General features: G+C 51.9%; 8 protein-coding genes across 8 annotated transcripts; 3 read left to right on the top strand and 5 right to left on the bottom strand.

Annotated features, from left to right (window-relative positions):
* Positions 1-629: 629 nt before the first annotated feature.
* Positions 630-3,603, bottom strand: BJX68DRAFT_259244 (cystathionine beta-lyase STR3; the record flags this gene model as incomplete). The annotated part of the gene is made up of 6 exons (XM_071043669.1): positions 630-1,482; positions 1,560-1,683; positions 1,878-1,879; positions 2,184-2,212; positions 2,307-3,350; positions 3,424-3,603. The coding sequence occupies 6 exons, from the start codon at positions 3,601-3,603 to the stop codon at positions 630-632; spliced, it is 2,232 nt and encodes a 743-aa protein (XP_070893006.1).
* Positions 3,604-3,857: 254 nt separating this feature from the next.
* On the bottom strand, positions 3,858-8,655 carry farA (CeGAL family transcription factor). Its single transcript, XM_071042018.1, has 10 exons — positions 7,875-8,655; positions 7,644-7,668; positions 7,433-7,450; positions 7,221-7,351; positions 6,420-7,150; positions 6,297-6,369; positions 5,818-6,246; positions 5,588-5,770; positions 4,535-5,536; positions 3,858-4,477 (listed from the first exon to the last, which is right to left on the bottom strand). Exons 1-10 carry the CDS (start codon positions 8,009-8,011, stop codon positions 4,429-4,431), a joined length of 2,778 nt encoding a protein of 925 aa, XP_070893005.1. The 5' UTR covers positions 8,012-8,655; the 3' UTR covers positions 3,858-4,428.
* A 760-nt stretch (positions 8,656-9,415) lies between these two features.
* Positions 9,416-9,958, bottom strand: BJX68DRAFT_213207 (uncharacterized protein). Its single transcript, XM_071037753.1, has one exon. The coding sequence runs from the start codon at positions 9,828-9,830 to the stop codon at positions 9,501-9,503; it is 330 nt and encodes a 109-aa protein (XP_070893004.1). The 5' UTR covers positions 9,831-9,958; the 3' UTR covers positions 9,416-9,500.
* A 958-nt stretch (positions 9,959-10,916) lies between these two features.
* Positions 10,917-14,158, bottom strand: BJX68DRAFT_259242 (mannose-ethanolamine phosphotransferase MCD4; the record flags this gene model as incomplete). The annotated part of the gene is made up of 5 exons (XM_071043668.1): positions 10,917-11,755; positions 11,804-11,912; positions 11,990-12,119; positions 12,176-12,363; positions 12,419-14,158. The coding sequence occupies 5 exons, from the start codon at positions 14,156-14,158 to the stop codon at positions 10,917-10,919; spliced, it is 3,006 nt and encodes a 1,001-aa protein (XP_070893003.1).
* A 389-nt stretch (positions 14,159-14,547) lies between these two features.
* BJX68DRAFT_248977 (putative chromosome segregation protein (Pcs1)) lies at positions 14,548-16,502 on the bottom strand. The gene is made up of 3 exons (XM_071042017.1): positions 15,509-16,502; positions 15,016-15,453; positions 14,548-14,961 (listed from the first exon to the last, which is right to left on the bottom strand). The coding sequence occupies exons 1-3, from the start codon at positions 16,422-16,424 to the stop codon at positions 14,738-14,740; spliced, it is 1,578 nt and encodes a 525-aa protein (XP_070893002.1). The 5' UTR covers positions 16,425-16,502; the 3' UTR covers positions 14,548-14,737.
* Positions 16,503-16,826: 324 nt separating this feature from the next.
* Positions 16,827-18,136, top strand: BJX68DRAFT_272613 (protein-degrading AAA family ATPase MSP1; the record flags this gene model as incomplete). Its single annotated transcript, XM_071047243.1, has 2 exons — positions 16,827-16,892; positions 16,949-18,136. 2 exons carry the CDS (start codon positions 16,827-16,829, stop codon positions 18,134-18,136), a joined length of 1,254 nt encoding a protein of 417 aa, XP_070893001.1.
* Positions 18,137-18,824: 688 nt separating this feature from the next.
* On the top strand, positions 18,825-21,380 carry BJX68DRAFT_248971 (putative LysM domain protein). The gene has a single exon (XM_071042016.1). It carries the CDS (start codon positions 19,149-19,151, stop codon positions 21,054-21,056), a length of 1,908 nt encoding a protein of 635 aa, XP_070893000.1. The 5' UTR covers positions 18,825-19,148; the 3' UTR covers positions 21,057-21,380.
* A 410-nt stretch (positions 21,381-21,790) lies between these two features.
* Positions 21,791-24,097, top strand: BJX68DRAFT_259238 (putative triacylglycerol lipase (LipA); the record flags this gene model as incomplete). Its single annotated transcript, XM_071043667.1, has 9 exons — positions 21,791-22,302; positions 22,382-22,496; positions 22,555-22,673; positions 22,723-22,790; positions 22,851-22,941; positions 22,996-23,249; positions 23,326-23,612; positions 23,708-23,843; positions 23,937-24,097. 9 exons carry the CDS (start codon positions 21,791-21,793, stop codon positions 24,095-24,097), a joined length of 1,743 nt encoding a protein of 580 aa, XP_070892999.1.
* Between the last annotated feature and the right edge of the window lie 25 nt (positions 24,098-24,122).

Here is a 24,122-nt window from a genome sequence, read left to right as displayed (position 1 = left end):
ACGGGGCTTTCAGAGTCGAGCTGAATTTGTTCGATAAGAGTTTATCCGAAGGCTGAAGTCTTGCAACTTAGGCGGGCAGTTGGCCTGTTGCAAAGTTGGAGCGAGAGTGGGAGGGTTCGCCACTCCGATCTTGATGGAAATGGGGTGGGGCGGGGGAATTGGGTCCGCTTGACATGATTGGTCTGATCGCGATTTCTGGGGGAGGAGCCTTCAAATTGTTGGCATGTTGCTTCGATCTGGATCAACTTCAAGTCTGCTAGATCGGTGTCAAGCGAAGAAATCATGAAATCTTTTGAGGTGGTGTGGGTCGCGCTGTCCTCACTCAGAGCTGAAGTGGTCTATCCCCAACCGCTATTTCGACGTCAAGTAGCAGACTACTTGCGGCTAACCTTTGTTTCGTCAACTTACATGCAACGATGATTAGGTATGATTCAAATTAGGATATACCACTATACATATCGCAGATAAAGGCAAGACAAGAGAAGACAGGACAGAGACAGCAGTCTAATCTATCGCTCCCAGAAATCCAACCCAGACGCTGTAATAGATCCCAAAACGCCATCTATGAGTGGAGTGTAGTCGGTCAATCAGTCATTACCCAAACAAACGCAATTCATCACATCCAACAATCAAAGCTTAGCAGCAGCCGGAGCAGCAGCCTCCTCCAACTCCTCAAGATACCCCATCAATCCGGCCCTAAGCCTCACATTAACAACACCACCAACACCATAAGCCGGCACGATCTTCCCCATCCGTGCAAAACAGCTAGGCACATAATCTCGCCTTATCCTTGCCGCGCGCTCCTTCCACCCCAGCCCACCAGGCGGCTGGCGGTTATACAGATCCAATCCGAGCAGATGCATCGGTGTACTGGCGAATTGCATCAACGCAGGACAGCTGAACTGCGCGATCGCAGCTTTCATCGCAGGCGTTGACGCGATCGAGTCTGGGATTGAAGGGGCGATGAGGGAGGGGACGTTGAATGACGCGAAGATGGTGATGCTGTCGCGCATACAGAAGAGCGCGTAGGAGATTCGGGGCACTTTGAGGGCCCCGGTTCCGGAAGGATGGCAGGATGCCGGTGTTGTCCCTGGCCCTGTCGCCGTACTTGTACTCGTCGCAGTCACCGTGGTCCCCACAGAAGCAGTTGTCATCGTCGTACCTTGCGAAGACGGCGCACTCTTCGCGCCAAAAATCCTCGCAAACCTCGCATCCTTATAAACACAGATACCCATGTTCACCGCGGTCGTAGTAAGGAACTTCGCCGGCCCCGCAAAAACCGCCGAGAACGGTTTATCGCGAAGCGTCGAGGTGACGGTATCGATTGCATTTGCCGTCAGGTACGTCGACGTGTATAGCGTGTAGATGAGCAGGAACGGCGTGCTGAGGAAGAAGCCTGACGGGTGCGAGAGGATGGAGCGGGTGGCGGACGTTATTGTGCTGCGGATGGGGATTCCCTTTGCGGCCTTTTCGATGATTGCTCTGTAATTGAGTTGAGAATGTTAGCTGCGAGTCTTTCTTTCTCTAGTTGGAATGTGCTAGCAGGGACAGCTGTGTACCGGTCAATCACCGTGATAACGGGGCATGTAAGAGCGCCGGCCGCCGCGGCGGAGACGATATCGGCGCCGAAGCGCGCAGCGAGGCGGTTTGTGTTCCATGACTTTTTGTCCGTTGAGATGGGTGCTGGTGTAGCTATGGATGGTAATGGTGGTGCATCTTGGGAGAGGGTCTGCGCTCGAGGCATAATTTACAATTCACGCGGAGGAAAGATCGGAGGGAGAGCTGAAGTAAATAAGTAGACATGCAAGGCGCGTCTAATGAATGATGGACTCCTGAAGTAGAGAGAGCGTGGAAACGAATTAATTAGCTGCGACTACAGCTTGTATCATGGTCTAGCAATCATAAGCGAGAGTCAGATGGTGTGATAAGTGAGGCATATTATTTTATCGACCATTTATTTAGCTGGACTTGACCTCAAGTAAGATTCATGCGGAGGAGAATGGGCCGACCGGGGTGCTCTCCGATGCCGGCCCTACTCCAATCCCGAGACTCCATCCGAAGTATACAAGTACAGAGGGCAACAGAATTCATTTTATATAAGCACATACATACGCCCAACGCCACACGTCCAAAAGTCCCAGAAAGTTTAATGATACTATTCGAATCCCGCGGATCTTTACTACTATGACAACGCGATGTGCGGCGTGTTCGCCTCGATACCATCGAGCGTGACATTTACAGCGCCCGCTTGCACAAGCTGTACAGATATTAGCGACGGTCAAAACCAGCCTTAGGGGGAACCTTACCGCTCGCCTCAGATCATCAATAAGATCATCCACGTCCTCAATACCCACACACAACCGAATCAGATCCTCTGGCATCGCGCGCTCCTTTCGTGTCTTCGCATCAATACTAGCGTGGCTCATCCGGCACGGCAAACTGATCAAGCTGTTGACGCAGCCAAAGCTCACACTGATAGCCCACAGCTTTGCATTCTCAACAATTCGCTCGCTCACAGCTACATCGCCAGTCTCAAACGAGAGGACTGCTCCGGCGCCCCGGGCCATCGAGTGGTGTAGCTCGTACTGGGGGTGCGACTTCAAACCGGGATAGCGCACCTTGAAGCCGTGTGATTCTAGGAACTCGGCGATGCGCTGTGCGTTGGATTGCTGCTGGTCCATGCGGACCTTGAGTGTCTTGACACCGCGCATAAGCAGCCATGAGTCAAAAGGCGATAGGCCGCAGCCAGAAGCATTGATGGGGAAGTAGAGGCGCTCGCCGAGGGCAAGGTCGTTGACTGCGATAACACCAGCCATGACATCGTGGTGGCCAGAGAGGTACTTTGTTCCGCTCTCATAGACAATGTCGGCGCCGAGTTCGAGGGGATTGAGCAGGAGAGGAGACATCATGGTGTTGTCGACGCACACTAGAGCATTGGGGTTCGCTTCGTGGGCGGCGGTTGCGATTGTCGGGATATCGACGATCTTGATGAGGGGGTTGGTCGGGGTTTCTAATAGTACCATTGCGGTCTTATCATTGATGACTTCCTTGACTGCGTCCGGGTGTGTGGTGTCGACGTGGTGCACGATAATACCGCCGTTGGTCGAAAGATACTTGAGAAGCCGGTTGGTGCCCCCGTACAGATCGTCACCAGTCACGACCTCATCGCCAGGCTTGAGGAGACGGGTGATGACATCCAACGCTGCCATTCCAGAGGATACGACGAGAGCTCGCTGAGCGGACATGATCTTGGCTAGGTGTCGTTCGAGGTGTGTTCTAGTGGGGTTGCCGGACCGGGTGTAATCATACTCGCCGCCTCCTCCGTACGACGTCTGCTTGAATGTAGCACTCTGATCCATCAATTAGCTCATGCACAATTGTGCTAGATGTAGCTCTGTAGGCATGCACTGTAAGGGAAGGTACCTGGTAAATCGGGACACTGCTGGCATTGTATTGGTCATTGCTTTCGGTATAAACAAGCTCCGTCGCAATGTTGTATCGTCTGCTTCCATGAGGACTCGAAGGGGCAGGGGACGGAGGCAGGTTGTGGCCCTCGGCGTCCACCTGAGGGAATGCCTTTTTCAGGGTGCTGGAGGCCGACATCGCTGCGGGGAGTAAAAAGGCGGAGGAGGGACGGGAAAATATCTTGAGGGGGACGGGCAAGGACGAGGTGGCGAGGGAGGGAGCGATTCGAGGCTGGTCACAACGCAACGCCCAAGAATAATCCGGCAATGGAGGGAGTGAGATTATGTACAGAATCAGGAGAAGTGGTTGTGTCAATTGATATTTTGCCTCAAAGAGTCACACCTCTCAACCGAATGGATGCCGACACTGGGGTTTGGAATTTAGTCATACCCATCGCCATACTCTGATTGGCGCACCGGCCAAGGGAGAGATGTCGTCATTTCACTAAGCCTAATGGAGACAGACACCTGAGGTATCTACAAACTATCGGTGTACAAGTCGTCCAGTCGAACTGTCAGAGAACTGGGATATTAGAAAATAGAGATACAGAAGCTTTTCTTCTATATACAGAGGGCTACTGCCCTCGACTCAAAGTTTGCCGTCAGGTCTCATAGTGCACATGAGATCAATTCTGTCCAACCTGTACTCCGCCTTTGCAAAGGCTATCCTCACGAAACAAAAGTCAGAGCAATTCTTCCATAAGCGTACAAGACCTCCATAGTAGCAAGATAACAACTGAAGGACGTAATTTTGTTTCTTCAGAATCGCAATGTCGGCAAAATGCCAAAAAAAAAACAACCCCGCCCCAGTAGACCCTAAACAGCGACAGGGGCAACGCTAGTCAAATTCAACGCAATAGCGAAACCGTCATTACCTGCCCATGCCGAAAGGAACAGAAAAAAGCACTAGATGAGGAAAACAATCAGAAGATCTCAAAGCGGCAAGTTACAGCTATAGACCAGCTCAAGCTGCCATTTCGCCGAAGCTGCCGTTAATGCCGAAGAATTGGAACCTGGTAAGGAGTTGGTGAGCGAGTGCAGGTTCCTCGAATAGGCGGAGATTGACGTACCAGTCTTCCACGTTCAGGGTGGTGGGAGCAGTTGGGCCACTGCGAGAGCTACTGCTCCAGTTGTCATCTTGGCTTGCATGGTCCATTGCCGCGCCCGCAACGGTTGCATCTAGGCCATGCATCGGCCAGGGTTGCTGAGCATCCATTCCGTACAGCTGTTGTGGCTGTTGTCCTTGAAGGCCAATTCCGGCAGGCATACTCGAGAGAACCTCGGGGCTTCCTTGGGCACCTGGGAGAGAGGCTCGGTGGGGTATTTGTGGGGGAACTATTGAGCGTTGATCCAGACCATGGGCCTGTAAATGTGATTGCATCTGAAGTTGCGGGTCAACTGCCGCAGTCTGGGGAGAAGTGAGTTCTGGGAAGATCGCCGTGCCGTCAGGGAACAGTTGGTCTGGCTGAAAGTTCTCCCAGAGAGAAGGTGAGAGGTTAGGTGATGTGCGCGTGACCAGGAATAAGTCAGGGGGAGTCGCAGGCAAGGAGAACTGATTATTGAAGGGGGTCGTTGGCCGTGTGTTTGCGCGAGAGTTGCCTGTCCCGGGAAGACCTTCCTTTGTGATAGTAGGAGAGCCTTGGGGCAGAGGCAAGGTAGATTGCCCGAGCTCCCTGGACGGTGTAGCCGCCGGTGTCTGAGGGCGGGATCGTTCGTATGAGACTGGAGGCGTGGGGCCCCCATTCGGCAAGGTGATATCCATGTCATCGAATTTGCGCTTTGGAGGAGGATCTGGCCTTCTCGATGCGTGCTGGCTCGATTGGCCCGAGTCGTGTTTCACTCGCTGGTGCCTCTTACCCGCGGCCTTTTGCAGACGTTCTTCTAGAACTTTGTTTCCCAGAATAGACTCGAAGAGGGTGTGCACCATCTTGGCGACGAGCCAGACCTTGGAAACATCCTTGAGCGCTTGCATGCAGATGTTAATTCTCTCCTGGCATGTGGCCACGACAGAGGGGACAGATGAACGCATCTGGTAAACATGCATAATCAGAGCCGAGAAAAGACTGTACACACTGTTCGGTTGTTAGCTTGGAAAGCATGGGCACACGGGGATGTTGACGTACATGAAAGCGGGCGTGTAGCGAATCTCATTATGTGTCCCTAAGTTCTCGACAATGGAAGTGATCATGCCAGCAGCCTGGAAAGCGATTGTACGCGACGGATACGCCATTTCCTCGACACGATAGCTGCTCGGCACTGACGATGCCGGTGGCATGTGGGCTCGATGTAAGAGGCAAAGTGTGGTACTGCCTACGTTAGCAGGCCGAATTGATACAATCAGATCAATACTCACTAGTAGTTAGCATGTAGAAGAGCTGCCCAAAAGTGATGGCGTTGACGCTGCCAACACACTTCCTTGGGGCAGTTCTGGAGCCAGTCTGCAAGCGCCATGTCTGAATGTGTAAGATCCATTGCGTTCATGCGGCGAGACTTGGATGCTACCGAGTATTGCTGTGAAAGAACCAAGCCCATGATCTCACAGAGTTTGACATATTGAAGGAAGAATTGTACGTGAACCGGGTCTGGCGGTAACTCGGCAGCCATATCGATCTCGTCCTCGATGAAATCGTCTTCGGTCAGCATGCCAACGTCTGCGTCGTCTGTGTTGATACCGATCGGACGACCTAAAGCCACGGCTACGGACCGATCCCGAGTGAACAATGTCCACCAAATGCGCTTCCACAGTCTCTTGTCGGGTTTGCTGAGTTGTGAAGATTCAACGCTGTTACTGTCAGCTCATGCTTCTGTCGACCGTTACACGACTGATCTTACCTGCGATGCATGCCAGACCCCTGTGCAACCACCATTGCCACTCTTGTCCAGTAGAAGACATTCTTGGTGACGTCTAAAGCATATCAGAAACGCGAAAATATTACATTGAGCCGGGGAACCCACCTTCAGGGCCCTCCCAGTACCAGCCAAGGAGCACCAGCGCCTGCACAATCGTGACTCGGTCGTCTTCATAGTTGGCGTCATATAGAGCTTTTGCCCGCTTGTAGAATGTCATGGCCGCCGGAGTAGTCGAGCCATTAGCGTCCATTAGCTGCGGATTGGTGCACACTCTGGACCCGGCCAAGAGGATAGCCTGCAGGAGAAGCAACGATGGAGGATTCTTAGGATCACGATATTGGCGCATGAATCGGCTGCGGTTGACAATAGGGACGACCGGTGCAACCCACTTGAAGTAGGCGTCGACCAACTCGTCACATAGTGGCTTTGGTGGGAGGAGAAAAGCGCCGCGTTGGTGTAAAATGTCCAGCTCAAGGTTATCCAAATCGGTGATTCTCGCTCGTGATCCTCGGATGTTGGGAGGAAGGGGGTAATGCACGACGTCGGTTGTTCCATGGCGGTCCTGAACTAACAGCGAGAGATTTGACGATTCACCCAAGTATGCGACCCTTCCAGCTTCCTTGATCGGTGCGCGGGCAAACTTTGGCTTCATGAATTGGGCATATGTCGAATTTTGAGAGGCTTGGTGAGCGGCCTGTGTTTCAGTAAGGGACGTTACGGGCATGCCGTCGACGGCCATGGGGTTGTTCTGGTAGCCAAATGCATCTTTGCCCGTTCTCGGTACGGAGTCTTCACGCTTCTCCTGGCTTTGGGATTTGTCATCGGCATCATCGTTGCTGTAGAGCGACAGGGAAGCGATTAGTATGCGATCAAACTGCGTCTGATAGGCGGAAAGGGCCGATTTACTCAACGTACTCGCCGGCCTCCTTGGATTTCGTTTGATTCTTTTTACGTTTCGGCGTGGGGATTCTGCATTCGATAGAGAAGGCGACACAGTTGGTACATGGTACACCTAGACTGGCAGCATCGCAACGGACCTGTTCGTTGAAAAAGAAAGGGGTTAGATGGGTTTTGGTTGGGGAGGCCCCGGTCGCAAGGCGGGAGGGGGCGGAACTCACTTTTCGCGCATGGCAAGTCTTCACCAGAGAGCGCACAAAACAAGCGTCAGTTAAGATTCATCAATAAACAGAGGGAGGTTGGAATGTATGTGCGTGCATCCAGCACTCCGAGTGGCCTCGCGAGTTGGAGCAAACATCAGAGCTACGATGGGCCGAGGTGCCGAGGCTGCAAAAGCTTCGCGTTCCCCTGCGAGGAACAAAATCGACGTACCTCACACGCACGCGACGCACGTTGTCTGTATAAAAAAGCTCCGTTAGAAAATATAACTTGTTGACATTTCCCGTCCATTTTTTCGCTCTTGATTTTCATTCTGGCTTGGGCGTCTAGCTCGAGGTGGTCTGCACTGATGCTTTCAGTGCTCAAAGCAACCCCGCGTCCAGTCCAAAAATGCGCTCACCACTTGTCGGAAACACAGGGAAAAGGAATATCAAATGCACGCACCTTCTGAAACTCATTGAGCCGCTTGTTCCTGAACGGACAGCTATTCCTGAAGTCCCCGTTGAACCCGCTGTGCTTGGAGTCGGGCTGGGTTTGGAAGCCGTTGGATCTATGAATCGTTCGCCTGCTGTTGTGCTCATGGCCAAAAAGCGTCCATCCAGAGAGAATCGCGACGGCAGGAAAGTTGTGCGAGACGGGAATCAGGGAAAGGGAACGGGAATCCACAGATTTCCAGGGCGAGCGGACTCGAGGTTTGGTACGAGGACAGTCGAATAGGAGAGAGGTCGAGGAGAAGAAGAAAACGACAGAGTCGCAAAAAGAGCAAAACAATAAAATCGAGCGCACGAGTGTAGGTAGGGCAATAGGATAAGATAAATAATACAGGGGATCGATGAAACCTCGAAAAAGCAGTCTTGTGGGTTGGAATTGGATGGGCTGTTACAGGTGTAGCCTATGGCTGGCGCAGCAGAGGGAGGGAAATACGGGGGTCGGCGGGACTGGGCCCAGCAACAAACAGTTCAGGGTAGAAGAATCCCAGGCGCGGTGACTGGAGGATGCAACGAACCAGACGCCACCCAACTGTGGATGGAGCTGTCAGTGGTCACAGGGAAGGTCAACAGGAGAAAGTCGATGCAGGAGGTAATGGAGGGGGAAGAGAGAAAATTCCGGAACGAACGGGGTTCCAACGAAATGCGCGAGCGAATAGGTAGCACTCCTACAAGAGGGGGGAGGCAAAAGCAAATTATTATTCAGTTTCAATGAGGATGACACGCGCAGTCGAGTCGCAAAAGGGCAAGAGAGAAGAAGAATCATGGCTGAAAAGAGGGCAGGATATTGGCCAGTTGAAGAGACCAGGTGGAAGCAGCAAATGGCGGGGAGTGGCAATAATCATCCTCCGCGGCGATCTGCTCAGAGTTTGTGTGGAGAAGCTGGCTTGGACCGTTATCAAATAAGTAGCTAATAACAGGAAAAGGACCTTGGGCTCTTCGCTAGCTGCATTAATCATTTCCACCACCTGTTCCTAGTGGAGGCGAACAATGTGCTTATGCAGCCCGTTATAGAGGCCTAGAGTCTAGTTTCTCGGGGCAGGTACCCCAGACTCTAGTCCAGGTCTCCCCTGCGCGACAATCTCGACGGGGATGCTCGCAATCTCGATGAAACGAGCATTTCAGGTCTCACTTGTCCACACACGATCCATCGCAGTCACAGAGGACTCTTTCTAAATGTCAATCTTCTGTTTGGGTTCTTTACTACTCCTGTGTGCTGTGTACTTACAGTGGATCCCTCAGCCCACTCCCGAGCTAATTTTTAAGGCACTAACCACGGAGGACTTACTATACAGAGGACTGTCGCCTGAACGATGTGTAAAGCAATCCCAAAATAATTCGATGCACGAAACTTTGGAATTCAAAGACGACTGCAGGGATGGCACAGGTCAATACTGCGAATCGAATTTCTAGAAAGCGGCAGCCTTCGGAACCAGGAATTATAATTAAAGACCCGAAATTCCAAACCAAAGCAGGAATAGAGTCATAGACCATCAGCATCTCTCTCTCTGTCCATATCTCAAACAACGGCTCCCGGATCTGCAGCGCATCGGGACTAGGCTGGGAGTGTGAGGTTGAAACATCAGGGCCTGGCACCCTTGCCCTGTCTCAGCCATGAGTGTGAAATTGTGATGGCTTGGAGCCTTGGACATCGCTCACCAGGCCTCAGCGACCCAACTAGAGTCTGCGATTTGAAGATGTCAAGATGGACAGTCCTAGAGCCGCGCTTATAATGGAGGACACAAGGTTGAGGCGTTGTTGTGTACGAGTCGCCGGCTGACATGACAGTCCTGGCTCGCCCTTGTGCAACAGAAGCTTGCGCTGATGGTATCAAAGTGCCAGCACTGACAAGATTACCACGATGGAGACAAGCAAGAAGAGCGAATGCCGGGGTCCACTGTATCTTGATCATTACACCTTGTTAGTTCCTCGCGTGCTCATCTTATTTCTCCAGGGTCTAGTGAAGATTCAGTCCCGACCTTTGCAGGTATACCGTATTTATTATTATTACCATTGCATTCATGGTGGTCTATGCTCGGCTTAGCTGACCGGGAAGACACGGGCCAACGAAGACAGTGTTGTGATCTTCTTCCAATCTATTGTCCGTTGTTAGCCTAGCTTGACAAAAGTCAACCATCTGACAGGTTTGCCTCTTTGAAGATCACCAGATGCGGGATTTACAACTCCATCTTCAGGACGACATACCTTGCTTGCAAGCAGCTCGACTACCACAAGGACTTGAGAAGAGAACCAATCATAAATTCAAACTCGCAATCCCTTCCGTATCCGGCCGATATTCCCCGCAAATGCAGTGTTGCGGCGCGGGTGGGTGCGCGAAAGATATTGAGCTGTTCCTGAATTCTTCTCCAGGAGAACTGGGATGCACTGATGCAGTCAAAGCCGGCCCTAGCCTCAAGGCCCGACAGTCTTAGTCCTCGATCATCGAGTCATTGGGCTGAGATTGTCGACTTAAAAACGTCGGTCAAACTCGCGACACAAACCGATCTCAGCCTAGCTGGCAAAGGCTGTGGTCTGGGCGGTGGAGCCTCACCCAAATGAAGTGTCGTCATCCAGCCTCCTCGTGATACCTCGGCTCATCTTGCTGCATCTCATCGAGCTAAGCAAGCTGACAAGCCAGCGGGAAAAGCAACGATAAGCACACAGGGATGCAGGTTGCAAAGCGCAGACAGCGCGGAGAATGATGCTTGAGCGAGCTCTTTGAAAAGAGAACAGAAACTGACTCAACTTGAGTCTTCAGTAGCTGCCTGTGCTTGGAGAAGCGGAAGTCGGAGTCGGAGTTATTTCCCGCCAAAAGCCACGGCCAGCCCTAACCCCAGAGATCGGGACAATCACCGCCACGAATTCCAAGGAGAGGTCGAAATAACAATGCAGTATCGATAAGCTATCTATCTTTATAACACATGTACAATTCATGACTGGCACTGGATTGAAGTGGCCATTTGCGCCAGTCCAGACCGATATTACGGGTCTACTGACCTCACTCTTTTGCATCTTCGAAGCCAATGTCAACACTTTCACGGCTCCCGGAGACAACCCCATTCACGATGCCGGCAATGGGAGCCGTAACGGTGCTAGTGCGGGGTCCAAATTCCACCCCACTGATGAATACTTCGCTGAGAAACTCGAGTCCGGCAACAAAAGTACACAAGAAATTTGCAATGCAAAAGTTGGTGATAGTAGTGCCGATATCGAGCCAGGAACCCTCGTCACGGACCATGTAAAAGAAGTTTAGAGTCATGACATCAGAGATGGTCATCACTACCATGAAGAGAGCACTCGGTGCCACCTCCAGGCGGCGATTGAGAATGCCTAGATTGGCACTGATGATCGCGAATGGGATGAGAATCTTAAAGATCAGCAAGGCGCCCTGGCTAAACGGATTGAACACCGGGATGAGTCGGTAAACACTGTCCAGCGAGAATGAGGATATCGAGGCGATGTTGCCCGTGCTGAAGAAGCCAGATTGCAAAAGGAAGAAGAAGAACAGGGCAACGCGAGCATCTGAAACGCTGAGTGTGCGGAATCGATATGTTACACCTTCAACAACCGTGGTGGCGTCGGGGCTTTCCTTTTTGGGCGGCAGAGGGGTCGTCTGTTCCTGCTTGGTAGGAGACACAGAAGCGTGGACATAGGTAGCGTGCTCCAGTCTGACCCAGGTAATCAACGTCATACAAAACGAGAAGTAAAATAGGCCTTCGTAGGAGATGGTGAGGATTATAAAGGTTGGCGAGAATGTCAAAAAGAGGATCATAAGGCGATGCAAATAGTGGCTATTGGGGTATAATCGGTGGAAGAATGGTAGTAGGAGTGACGCAACTAGAATGGTCAGCTATGCTGTAGAATGAAAGCCTGTTAGCTACTTACCAAGAACGATCCATCCCACTACCTGGTTTCCAAAAGGAAGGCCTTGCTTCGCTTGGAGGGAGGCAATACTTGACCTCGTAACAATCAACGAGAGAATGACCAAGCCCAGCTAGAGCATGTCAGTACACAACCAAATTCCAGGCAATCACAACAATGTGACATGTATTGAAGGGGAAGATGCCGTACCTGCATTCCCATGATCACTCGAGACCCAGTTCGGGAGACAGCCGCAGAGCGGTGGCTAGAGCCAAGGATCTGATCTTCGAATAACAAGTATAATAAGCCGGTCAGAAGCATCAAGGCAGCGCCGCAAGTTCTAAAATCATCAGCCATCGAAAGCTCCCGGTTTTCACTGGTTGAAGCTGCACTTACATTGTGTCAACATCCTCAACCTTCATGGCAGGCAGCAGGGTGAAAATGCTCATGAGAAAACACCCAACAGCCCAGGTACCATAAAGCACTCCATTGCGCCTCAGGAATCCAAATCCATATGTTAGAGGCCAAAGACCGCCTAGTACGAAACAGACAGTATAAAGCCTCCGCTCAAAGTACGAATGCACCTGCATACTCTTGTTAGTGTTGGCCAGCATCAGAAAAAAAGGATCGATGGCTTACCAAAGCTTCTATCACACCCACAAATAACAGCAATTGAAATCCGAATGAAAAATGGGCGCCCACCGAGCGCACGTGGCCGAGTAGGATCTCACGCCCAGCGAGCAAGGCCTTTCTCTGAGAAAAGACTTCTTCCCAAAAGAAGATTGGGAACATCCCGTAGAAATAATATCTCCAGGATGACCCTTGGTAGAAGAAAATTGAGAAAAGTGCGACCAATATTGAAGAAAAGAAAAGTGTGCTGCTCATAGTTCGGCTTGACTCTGACGCACCATGAAGAACGTGGAGGTCAATGACCGTGGTCAGAGAATAAGCAATCCATCCTAGATACCCAAGAGTGACAATGGTCCTCAAGAAAAGCCAGTCATAGGTCTGGAGATAGCGAAGGCCCTCTAATCCCATGCTGAATAGGATAGCAGACTTTTCAATCGCTTCGTCGTAAAGACCAGTATCAATCAGCTCTTTGATAATATTCAAATGCTTCTCCACCGAATTCTGACCGTCCTCTGCCAGGGGCTCAAAAGGCTTATAACGCAACAAGGAAGCCTTTTTGTGTTCCTCCTTGACGTGGTACATTTCCAGAACCGCTTGCGTGTTCGCTAAGACAGCCAAAGCCTTCTCCCTAGGGCTGCCATCAATATAGTCCAAGGGAAGCCTACCGACAGAGTTTGTCGGGAAGTCGAGCCCAACCAGGTACGCCATGAGGGCGGCGACATCTGCCTGCTCAACATCGTGGCGCACAACGCTGTGCAAGTCCCAGTCAGAAGAGACGCTGTCCTCATGCCCAGAGAGGGCACCAACCTGCGGCTTCTCTGGGCCCGCCACACCTGAACCCCAGACGACGAGTGGTGTCCTTGTGTTGTCGGGGTGGCCATCTCCATGGCTGCCCCAGTCACTCATGCCGTGGTCCGCGGTGAAGACGAACGCTGTCTTGTCGTCTCCGTAAAAGTTCTCCACGAGTCGAGTTATTTCCTTGACGCCCTCATCGACCAACTTGATATTGCGCATGTATTCCTTGGAGTAAGGGCGATAACCATGACCTGTCGTATCGATCCCAAGGAGATGCAAGAAGAAAACGAGCTTGTCTTGCCGCAGCTTCGCATCCAATTCCGGATCATGCTTGGCCGACTCGAACAGCTCTTTGACCCTGTCAAACACCCAAACGTCGAGGGCCGTAGCGTCGGCCGTAAAGTCCTCTGCTTCCTCCCCGTACATATCCGCATCAACTCTCCCCGGAACGGCACCCTCCTTAAACATGGGAAGGATGTCCGGACTCCCCCAGCTCCAGGTATGTCTGCTCCGATTGAACACGCTGTCAAAGTCCACTGGGTTCAATTTCCAGCCTGTCGTAACCGCAGAGACATCCTCGTATAATCCAGCAATCAGCGCAACATGACCGGGTCGTGATTCGGTTGGGACTCGAGTGTGGGAGATGCCAAAGGTACCGTGCGATAGGACGCGGGATCGAATAAACGGTGCGAGGTGAATTGGGTCGGCGTCTTCATCTGAAGCACTGTCTGGGTCAGGTAGCGCCTGGAAGGCCTTGTCTGCGCGCAATCCGTCGGCGACGAACAGAACGAGTCGCTGCGCTGGAGCTTTGGCGCCAGGCTCCCGCTCCACGCGGAACGAGCTCATTCCACTCACAATAGGACTGACGAAATAGACGTCGAATATGGAGTAGGCATAGATGAGGTGGAATATCACCGCAAGGGTGAGAAATCCACTACGGCCAAGTCGCGCCATGGTTGTGTTCTTTGAACCCTCCGCGGAGGGATAGACTAAACGAGAGATTTGATCGCGAAGAAAAAGGGGCGTAAATAAATACAATCAAGAAGGGTAAAGCAATGCGAGAGGGAAGAAAGAGAATGCCCTCAGATCAAGGAGCAGCATCGACAACTTGGGGCTCCTTGTCTCTGTGTTGGCTTGAGACCAGATGGCACTTTTTCCCAAGGTTGAAGAGCTTCGGGGAACTTGGGGGTAGAGTTGGGCCCCCTGCCAGCCAATCGGACGCGTGGATGTCCACACGGCGCGCATCCACCAGATGAAGCTTAAACTGTTTTCTTGAGTAGTAAATCTACTACAGCTACCTTAGGAGCGTTCAATTACCCTTGAAAATAGTATCAAAAGATAAACAAGCCCTGCCCGCTCTTCGCGACTGAGTCTGTACAAAAATACCAAACAATGAAACGGCCAAGTATGCAAATGATAAAAAAAAAACAGACCAAACGCCATGTCCGACTCCTAGAAATGCAAATCCTGCTTTTGCGAGCCTCCCAAAAGGTAATCCAGAGCAACCAATAAGGCGAAATTGCATAATTGATCTCAATTTCCCTGGCTTGCGCGTCGCTTCGTGAGTGCGTCAATTACTCGGGTATAGAACTTGGATGCCTGCTGGCGCACAAAGGTGATATCCACAGTAAGATATTCAGGCAGCGTGGCAACCAAGTCTCGGTCTCGATTTTCGTCCAAAAGAGGTATGTATTGGAATTCTGCCGTTCCGAAATCTGCTGATGACACGCGAGGAACAGCAAGCTTGAAGTGGAGAGCTAAACCGAGGTAAGCGACAATTTGGGCTCTCGAGAAGATGAATAGCCACTTACTTCCATTTACACCTGTCTGAATGCAATCATACAAGGTGTCTTCATCCCTCTGTTTCACATCACGGATAATGAGTCCTGTAAGGTCACTATAGAGGTCCTCCTTTAGCTGCGCCAATTGCGCGGCTTGCGCGGCTTCAGCTGCCACTGCAGCATTCGCACGGTTGGCGCCATGGTTCTTGATCGCACTCCCTGGTGCTTTGAGTGCAGATTGCTCGAGCGTGGCCGCGGTGTTGCGCGCGGCCGCAAGTTTCGTCTGCAATGCCTTGACTTCATTTTGAGCGGCAGTCAACTGGCTGGTCGATTGTTCCGTTGCCGCTGTCAATTTGGCCAACTCGGCATCTCGCTCGCGCAACTGCTTCTGAAGCAAGCGGCTTTTCTGTCCCAAAGCCTTTTGCGCCTCCAGCTCGGCTTTAAGGGATGTGATCAGGTTATTCGAGGCTGGAGATGAGTTTTAGCGTATACTGGGATCAGCCTATATTCACTTTAAACCAACCTGTTGTCATTGATTCGCATTGCTTTTTGAGCTTTTCCACGTTAGCGTTTGCCTCGACAATACCTATATCCTTCAGATTGCGATATCGATTCTCCAAAGTGTCATATTTTTTGGTCAGGTCACCAAGTCGCCGTCGCAGCTCGGGCTCAGTGCCAGTTTTGTCATCTTCCCCTCCAGACTTCCTTTTTGACGGGGAACCCTGTGAAGGACGCAGAGAGGATTGTCTTCGCTTAGCAGGTGACACGGACACTGGTTGGGTCGCAGGAATCTCCTCCCCCAAAAAAGTCTCTTCAACGACTTCCCGTACCGTCTCAACTTGCGTTGTATTTTGTTTTGCACCCGTCACAGACTTTTGTCGTTTTCGGCTCGTTGACTCTCCTGCCGACCCTGGTTGCTGCTCAGATTTATCAAGCTTTTCCTGCTGTCGCGTACTTCTCGGTGTGTATTCAAATTCGCCGTCAGTTTTGACTTGTTTCTCTGCGGCAGCCTTCTTCCTTCCGCGAGTGCTGGCCCCTTTCGTTGATCTTGTCGACTTTGCAGCAGGGCGAGGCGCGCTGATCTCGTCATCGCCATCGGTTTCTTGCGTCGGCGCATCATGTTCTTCTCGAGGGGGCGCTTCCTGGCTTTTCGCGGCATCCTGTGCTGCTACCTGGCCCGAGTTTCTACTTCCCTTCGGCCTCCCCCTTCTGGTACTTCTGCCGGTGGTAGCTTCGGTTTCCTGAGTTGTCGCAGCTGCGGGTTCAGCATTAAGCTGAGCTGGAGTTCTCATCTCTGCCGATTTCGATCGAGGTCTTCCTCTCGCCTTCTTCGTTGGACGCTCATCGTGGTCCTGCTTGGCACTAGTCGCCAAAACATCCTCGTCGTCCGACCCAATGAGGCCAGAAAGTCTAGCAACGGCAGCTTTCCGTTTAGGCATTGCAAGTATATATAATGCGCTGTAATGTTGAAGCAAATTATCGATGCTGAATGTTGATGTGTACACGCGACAATTATAACACGACAGGAGGCGAAGAAGAAGCGTTTGGCGCGCTTCCAAAACACCAAAACATGTGACGCCCGGCAAAGCCACGACTGCGAACGGGCGCCACACCGACGACCCGAGCTGCCAAAACCCATCTATCGCGTGCTGGCATCCTTTCGGAGGTTCAATCTTTCCGTTGCTGGCCTCTGGATTTGATTGATATCAAGACCCATCCTTCTTGGTGTATACTTATTTGTTACTTCATTTTCAGTCTCCTGCCTCTCTTTCACCAACCAAGAGCCCAATACACCCGGCTTGTTTCTCGACCCGCTGCTTCTCGACCGCTGCTTCTTCACCATGGCGTCAGCGCGCGGTCCACGCTGGCAGCAGTTCTTGCAAGAGCTGGTAATGGTTGCGGGCACAGTAAGTTTCAATAACCTTTTGTTGCTTGCAGTACATGTCTCATGGCGCCTGGATAGTCTGCCTCCGCATATTTCCTCATCCGCTATCTCCTATCTCGCCTCGACTTTGACCCTGAGAGCCAAAAGAAGGAAGAACAAAAAAGCAAATCGGCCGCAATCCTACGAAAACTCGACGGGGGCGATGGTTCTGAAGATGCTACATCAGGCAAAGGAGGGAGGCAATCCCGGCCGAAACGAGGAGACCTTGTCCTCAACCAGTATGAACAGGCGATTGCAATGGACGTTGTTGCTCCCGACGACATCCATGTCTCATTCGAGGATATCGGTGGCTTGGACGACATCATTGAAGAGCTTAAGGAGTCTGTGATCTATCCTCTGACGATGCCCCACCTCTATTCATCCACATCATCACTTCTTACAGCACCCTCTGGGGTCTTGCTATATGGCCCGCCCGGTTGCGGCAAAACTATGCTTGCAAAAGCGCTTGCTCACGAGAGTGGCGCTTGCTTCATCAACCTTCACATATCGACTTTGACGGAGAAGTGGTACGGTGATTCAAATAAGCTGGTCAATGCCGTATTCTCCTTGGCCAGGAAGCTCCAACCCTCGATTGTCTTCATTGATGAGATAGACGCAGTGCTTGGGACCAGGCGGAGTGGCGAACACGAAGCCAGCGGTATGGTCAAAGCGGAGTTCATGACACATTGGGACGGATTGACGTCGGCAAACTCTCTCGGTGAGCCCCAACGAGTTGTCGTCTTGGGAGCCACGAATCGGCTGCCAGACATCGATGAGGCCATCCTCCGGCGCATGCCCAAGAAGTTCCCCGTTACTCTACCGTCTTCAACCCAACGGCTTCGAATCCTGGGTCTTGTACTCAAAGACACAAAGATTGATCGTCAAAACTTCGATCCGCATTACCTGGTCAAGGTGATGGCGGGAATGTCCGGCAGCGATATCAAGGAAGCTTGCCGTGATGCTGCCATGGCTCCAGTCCGAGAATTGATCCGACTAAAGACAGCGCGGGGCGCTGCAATCAGTGCAGTTGACCCGGATGAGGTCCGTGGCCTTCGTACAGAGGACTTCTTTTCTCGTGCCGGTAGTGTTCGCGTTCTTGAACCTCCCACACAGCGCCGAGCAAATGCAAGCAAACCCGAATCTGAAAAGGAGTGGAGTACAGAAGACGAAGCGGCTCCTGAAGGCGACGCGAATGCGTCCAGCAAAATGACAGAGCCACCCATATGAGGGCGAAACGGGATCGCCTCGATCAGCGTCCATGAGCTCCAGTCTCTTGCCTAGATACGACATCTCGACGATTATCTGACCTAATAATACCCCTGTGGCAGGCCTCCGCATTGGTCTTTTTGTATACATGACTATCCTTACCTCGCCAGTAATCTTCACGGAGTATGTGGTGTTGTCTGATCAATTGATAATTCTCTTGCTCAAGAATGCGGAGTTCTCCGCATGTTTTTACAAGTAACCATTGAGACAATTACATGACGAACTAGAGAACGAAATGTCATAATAGTAGCCATCTGAATCTGTAATCTATAAGCACGGGGGAAAAAACAGATTCTATGACAAGCCTTTTCAGCCTGCCAAGAATGCAGAGTTCTCAAATGAGCAGTCACTGAAGCCTTTTTTCGTACTTGTCCCATGCCAGGGACGGCCAGTCAATGCCAGTCAAGGTCACCAAACAAACACAACTTGGATAAGGCTGAATAGAATAATTGCAGGTCATAAGGAACTGCTCAATCCTAAAGGCAAGCAAAATTGAGGTTCCCTCAATTGGCTCTAGTCCAAGTATGGATTATTGTCTTAGTCAAAGGAATTGGAGGAATTGGCAGTTCGAAACGAGGCGCCCCCCCGCCGTCCCTAAACGAAGCTGGGAGTCGTCATCGCTCCGGGCGAGGCTATTAAACTCGTTCCTCTTGCCGCATCGCGCTCACCAAATGCCCAGATAGTACCACCCGCCCCTGATTTGGTCGTCGACAGCCTCAGCACTTGAGTTTTCTCCTTTATTCTTCGAAAGACACAGCATCCCGGTTTTCCGCAATCCCCACACTCTCCCGATAAGCTCGAATTAAGGACACGGATGCGAGACCGACACTACTGCATGACGAATGGTCTATCCTAGAGACATCCGATGGCAACCTGTGCCCCCGGGGTCTCCAACGCAGCGCTAAACACCCTTTGGAAGAGCTAAAGGCATCCTCTGCCTCTTCTCGCATACACCCCCTCACACCCGCCAGGGATGAGTTCCAGAGTCGGCTCTGCCGATACCTTCAGTCCTGGGACGACAACAGATTCCACCCACCGGTCAACAACCTCTACCATCCGACCCCGCCGCTTGATCTCATTCAACGATGACGATGGAGACAATACGGGGAGACAGCCTTCATCTACCGGCCTCCCTACGATGCGCTCCGCAGAGGGACCGACCCTCCGCTCACGAGGCGCGACACCGTCGCCGCGCCCGTCCCGGACGGTTTCTCCTATCCCCGTGAGCCATCTTCCTCGAGCTACGCAGTCTCACAGCGGTTCTCGGTCCGGGAATTCACTAGGTGGGTTCACTCCCGATGGGAAACACCACGATCCGTTTGCTGAGTCGTCGCGGGCTGCCGTAGACTTTCTAGATTCGTCATGGACGTCGCTTCAAAGTCTGGCCTCTTCGCTTCTAGGGAGTGACATTGCGCACCCCGTCTCGAATGGAGCGCCGCGAACTCATGCCAGGAAACCTTCTCGACCCGATTACTTTACCAGAAATACTTCGCGGACATCCACTGCTTCTACATGGGGACCATCAGGCGTCACGACACCAGAGATTGGGGCCGGAACTCAAGAAGAAAGGCAAGCGATGGTGCAAGCAAAGAAGAGGGAGGCTTTGCTATTAGCGGACACGGACCCTAGCTGGAGCTTGAATCCTAGGCACAAGCGGCGCGACTCTAATGACCGGGCCACCCAGTCGGCAATTGATGCAAGCCATGATGAAGAGGCGCTCGTATATGTGCATCAAGTCCAGCCCTCTGACAGCATCACCGGTGTCACTATACGGTACGGTTGCCAAGCTGCGATATTCAGAAAGGCAAATGGATTCTGGCCGAGTGATAGCATTCAAGGTCGGAAAACCGTACTCCTACCGGTTGATTGCTGTTCAGTTAAGGGGCGCCCTATACAGACTAGGCAGCCCGATCTCTTGCAGGACAATTATTCGTCCATTGAAGATACGAGTGGAAGTTCAATCGTTCCAACATCTACACCGAAAACCTCAACAACTCCGCAAGTCTCAACTCAGACGAATGCCGAGCCCGAAGCTGAGTCTGGTCAGGTCTGGAAACACGAGTCCTGGGTTCACATCGATGGGTTTCCCGCGGCAGTACAGATTGGTCGTGTACCCCGGCGCGCATTGGGATTCTTTCCACGAAGCCGTCGGAAATCCCTATGCTATAGTGATACCGAGCCGATGCGTGGCCGAGAGCAGACACCGACTATATCCACGGCATCTTCGCCATCAAGCGTGGGTCCGTCATATTATAGAGATCATACAGAAGATCGGCTTCATCATCCGGGCTCACCAGCGTCCCGAATTCCTGACAGATCCAAGCCTGGCGGGTGGCATAAACGCCAACAAAGTGGTCTAGAGTTTTCGGGGACAGGCGTTGGCACCCTTGATCGCAGCGCCAACATTCCCGGGCCAGCCATGGATGGGCTTAGCAAGTTCTTCGCGCAACACCTTCCAAACCTCGCACCAAAACAACCCTCTCCAAACTTTGAGACTCTCAGCGGAAATTCATCAACCGTGCCCTCCAGCAATTCTACGAGTCTTGATAGTATAGGAGGTGCGGTCGAGGGCTGGGTCAGAAAGATGACAGCTCGCGCAAAGTCTGGCCTAAGCGATCTACAGCAGATTAATTCTGCTTCGCAGACCATTGACCCCAGCCAGGATAATAGAAGAAGAGGACTGGGTGACCTGATAGAGCTTGATGATGGGATGGAACCCCGGAACTCATCAGGTCTACTCGCAGGACCAAGTTGGAAGCCAGACTTTGGACGCTCCGTTTCAAACCTTGCCAATGGCTCGAACCTGAGGGAACGGTTTCCGAGTGCTTCGCCCAGCACGAGCAGGACTCGTACGGGACAGGACAGGTTCAAGGACGATTGAACCATGGAAAATGCTATATCATGCACCTCCCCACCAACACCTAATACCCATGTTTGATACTTGCTTTTCGAAGATATAAACCCCTTTTGCGCTTCACGCATAGCACGGCGTAGCAGGACCCTGCTTTGGTCTCTTTTCCTTTGATGTCAGGATATTTGCTTTCTGCGTCTTATATTGTTTATTAGATCATGATGGTTGCCTCTGGCTGCCTCAACAACCTCCTCCTTGTGCAGCATGATCTTATGCAGGTTGAATCTATGGGAGGCCGCCAGCCGTGCCACTACTGAAGCGTTTACGCTAGCTAGAATAATGCCTCTTGTATTTCTGTCGGTCTAATAAGCGTGTTCAACAAGCAACCCGAGTCTCCCACCTACAGCTTGAACCAGCTGCAGATCCGGACAAATTCGGTCCCCGCATGAGGGAACTAGTGAGTGCCTCCGCATCGCATCCCCAACTTCTTCCACCTATAATCTCCCTCCGCACCCAGTGCCCCGGACGAAACCCTCCTTCTTTCATAACCTTCATTTCATCAGTCTTGTCGAAATCAGTCTGTCAACTGGCGGTCTCCGGCTGTTCCCACTTTTCCCCACCGACACTCTTCAACACGGCAGCAATTCAGCCAAAATGGCGGGGATCAGCTATGATATAAGAACCCTTTGGATCGCCATCTTTTCCTTTGTACACGCCACAGCCACAACAAATATAATAGCCAAATACAAGGAGATTCTTGGAAGATGCGCTATCCTTCCCTCTCAACACTCCCCTGGCTCGCCGTCCTCCCTATCGGAGGCCTGTCATCAGAGACCCACGCCTCAAACCCTCATCGTGACCCAGCAGTCACACTCCCCAACGGACCTCGGGGGAGAGCGACCTTCATCGGCCGCTCTCTCCCGGGATTTGACCAGGAACTGTTCCTAGGCATTAAATACGCAGATGAGCCCGTTCGGTTTACACCCTCAACCTTAAAGACAGTCTATACCACCAATGACAGCGACTCGGGCCCTGTTCGGTCTTCGTCTGCGCAGCGGGCTGTTCTCTACAATGCCACCCAGTATGGCTTTGAATGTCCTGGGTACGGGTCTGACGAGACAAATCTTGTGGAAATGGGATTGATCCAGTTGAGTGAGAACTGTCATAATTTGAATATCATTCGACCTGCGAGAGACTCAAAAGATGATGAGTTGCTTCCCGTTATGGTATGGATATTCGGGGGTGGGTGGCAGCAGGGTGCGACGGCTGATCCAAGGTGAGTGCGTCCTACTAGGGAGCAACCCTGGCCCAAAGAGAAACGATTGTATAAGCCAGAAGCTGATTGACGAGTATAGGTATAATATGACATATATAACCCGTCAGGCCGCTCTCAATGGAAAGCCAATCCTCGGAGTCTCGATCAACTACCGAGTCGCTGCTTTTGGTTTTCTGGATTCGGAGGAGGTTCGCGTGAGTCTATCCTATTTATATTCTATGCACACGAATACCCCTGCTCACTCCTGGCTAGGCTTCCGGGAACAATAATCTAGGCCTTCTCGACCAGCGTGTTGCCATGCGCTGGATTCAAAAGAACATCGCAGCCTTTGGCGGCGACCCAGACAAGGTCACGATATGGGGCGAGTCTGCGTGAGTTCGCACCCTACTGTATACAAGAAAGGGAGTCTGATAAGAGCAGAGGTGCCTATAGCGTCGGAGCTCATCTTGTAGCGAACAACGGCGATAACGAGGGCCTTTTCAGGGCCGGTATGTACCCTCACGCAGTAATCCCCAATCCACTGTTTGGGCAGTACTTACCATTAATAGCAATTATGGAGTCAGGTAACGCAGTCGGACCACCCTGGAATGGCACCGACTGGCACCAGCCGATGTACGACCGCATCGTGGACGCAGTAGGGTACGTGTCGTCGCAACACAGTTATATAAACAGTTGCTAAACAAAGTACCGCAGATGCTCAAACTCCTCGGACACACTCCAATGCCTCCGCGAAATCCCCTTTGACACGCTATACGCTGTTGCCTACGAGGGGCTCGAATGGTTCGCCGCCGTCGATGGGGATTTCATCAAAGAGTATCCCCAAATCAGTATCACGCAGGGTCGACTCGCCAAGGTACCTATCCTTCTCGGAACGAATACAGACGAGGGCGTTAGCTTCGGCACTACGGGCGTTGATACAGATGAGGAGTGTATTGCGCAGCTTATTTGTATGCCTTTCTTTTCTTGACTAATTCTCAGTCCATTTCTTCCCAAGCGAGAAGGCCGATAACTAACATTGAACAGCCTCTAAGCGCTGGGTCCTCACCGAGGGGCAAGCAACAGAGCTCATAACATATTACCCAGATGATCCAACAGTCGGATGTCCCTACGGCTGGGGAAACGTCACCTGGCCCGCACGAGGGCTCATGTATAAGCGATATTCGTCGATGGCCGGCGATATTACCATGGACGCACCGCGACGGCTTCTCGCGCAAACTATGGCGCAGTATAAGAAGGACGTGTACTCGTATCGGTGGGACGTACCAGCGCTCAACGAGACGAGTAATATCGGCGTTAGCCATTTTGCAGAGGTGCGCGGCCAAACCCATGCTCGTGCTTCAACAGTAGCCCAACACCAAACACGCAAAATCAGGGTCGAGACTAACCCTATATTCTTGGAAAACAGATTCCCTTTGTTTTCGCAAATCCCGTTCAAAACTTCACGAGGCTAGGCGACGACCCTGCCCGTCTCGAACTCGCGAATCTCGCCGCTCGGATGTGGACGTCGTTTGTGGTGGATCTAGATCCGAATGGGCATGGCGGTGCGTCCAGAAACCTTTCTTCGCATATATTATAGTGATATCCATACCCTATTGGATTCTTCCTGTCTACTAACTCAACCTCTGTCTACGCAGTCTCCGACATCTCCCAATGGCCTCGGTACCCATTCAAATCAAGCTCCACCAAGGTCCAGCCCTCGAACTTTGTCTTTCGTCTTCCGAGAGATCAGAGCTATGTTGAGGATGATACTTATCGCGAGGAAGGGATGGCGTACCTTAATACTATCTCGCGGTAGTCCTCCCAACGACCTACTTGATGTG

The sequence above is a fragment of the Aspergillus pseudodeflectus genome (genome assembly GCF_044049435.1).
Source record: "Aspergillus pseudodeflectus strain CBS 756.74 chromosome Unknown BJX68scaffold_85, whole genome shotgun sequence".
NCBI lineage: Eukaryota > Fungi > Ascomycota > Eurotiomycetes > Eurotiales > Aspergillaceae > Aspergillus > Aspergillus pseudodeflectus.
Note: the sequence above shows the minus strand (reverse complement) of the source record. Positions and strands in the feature narration are given on the sequence as shown.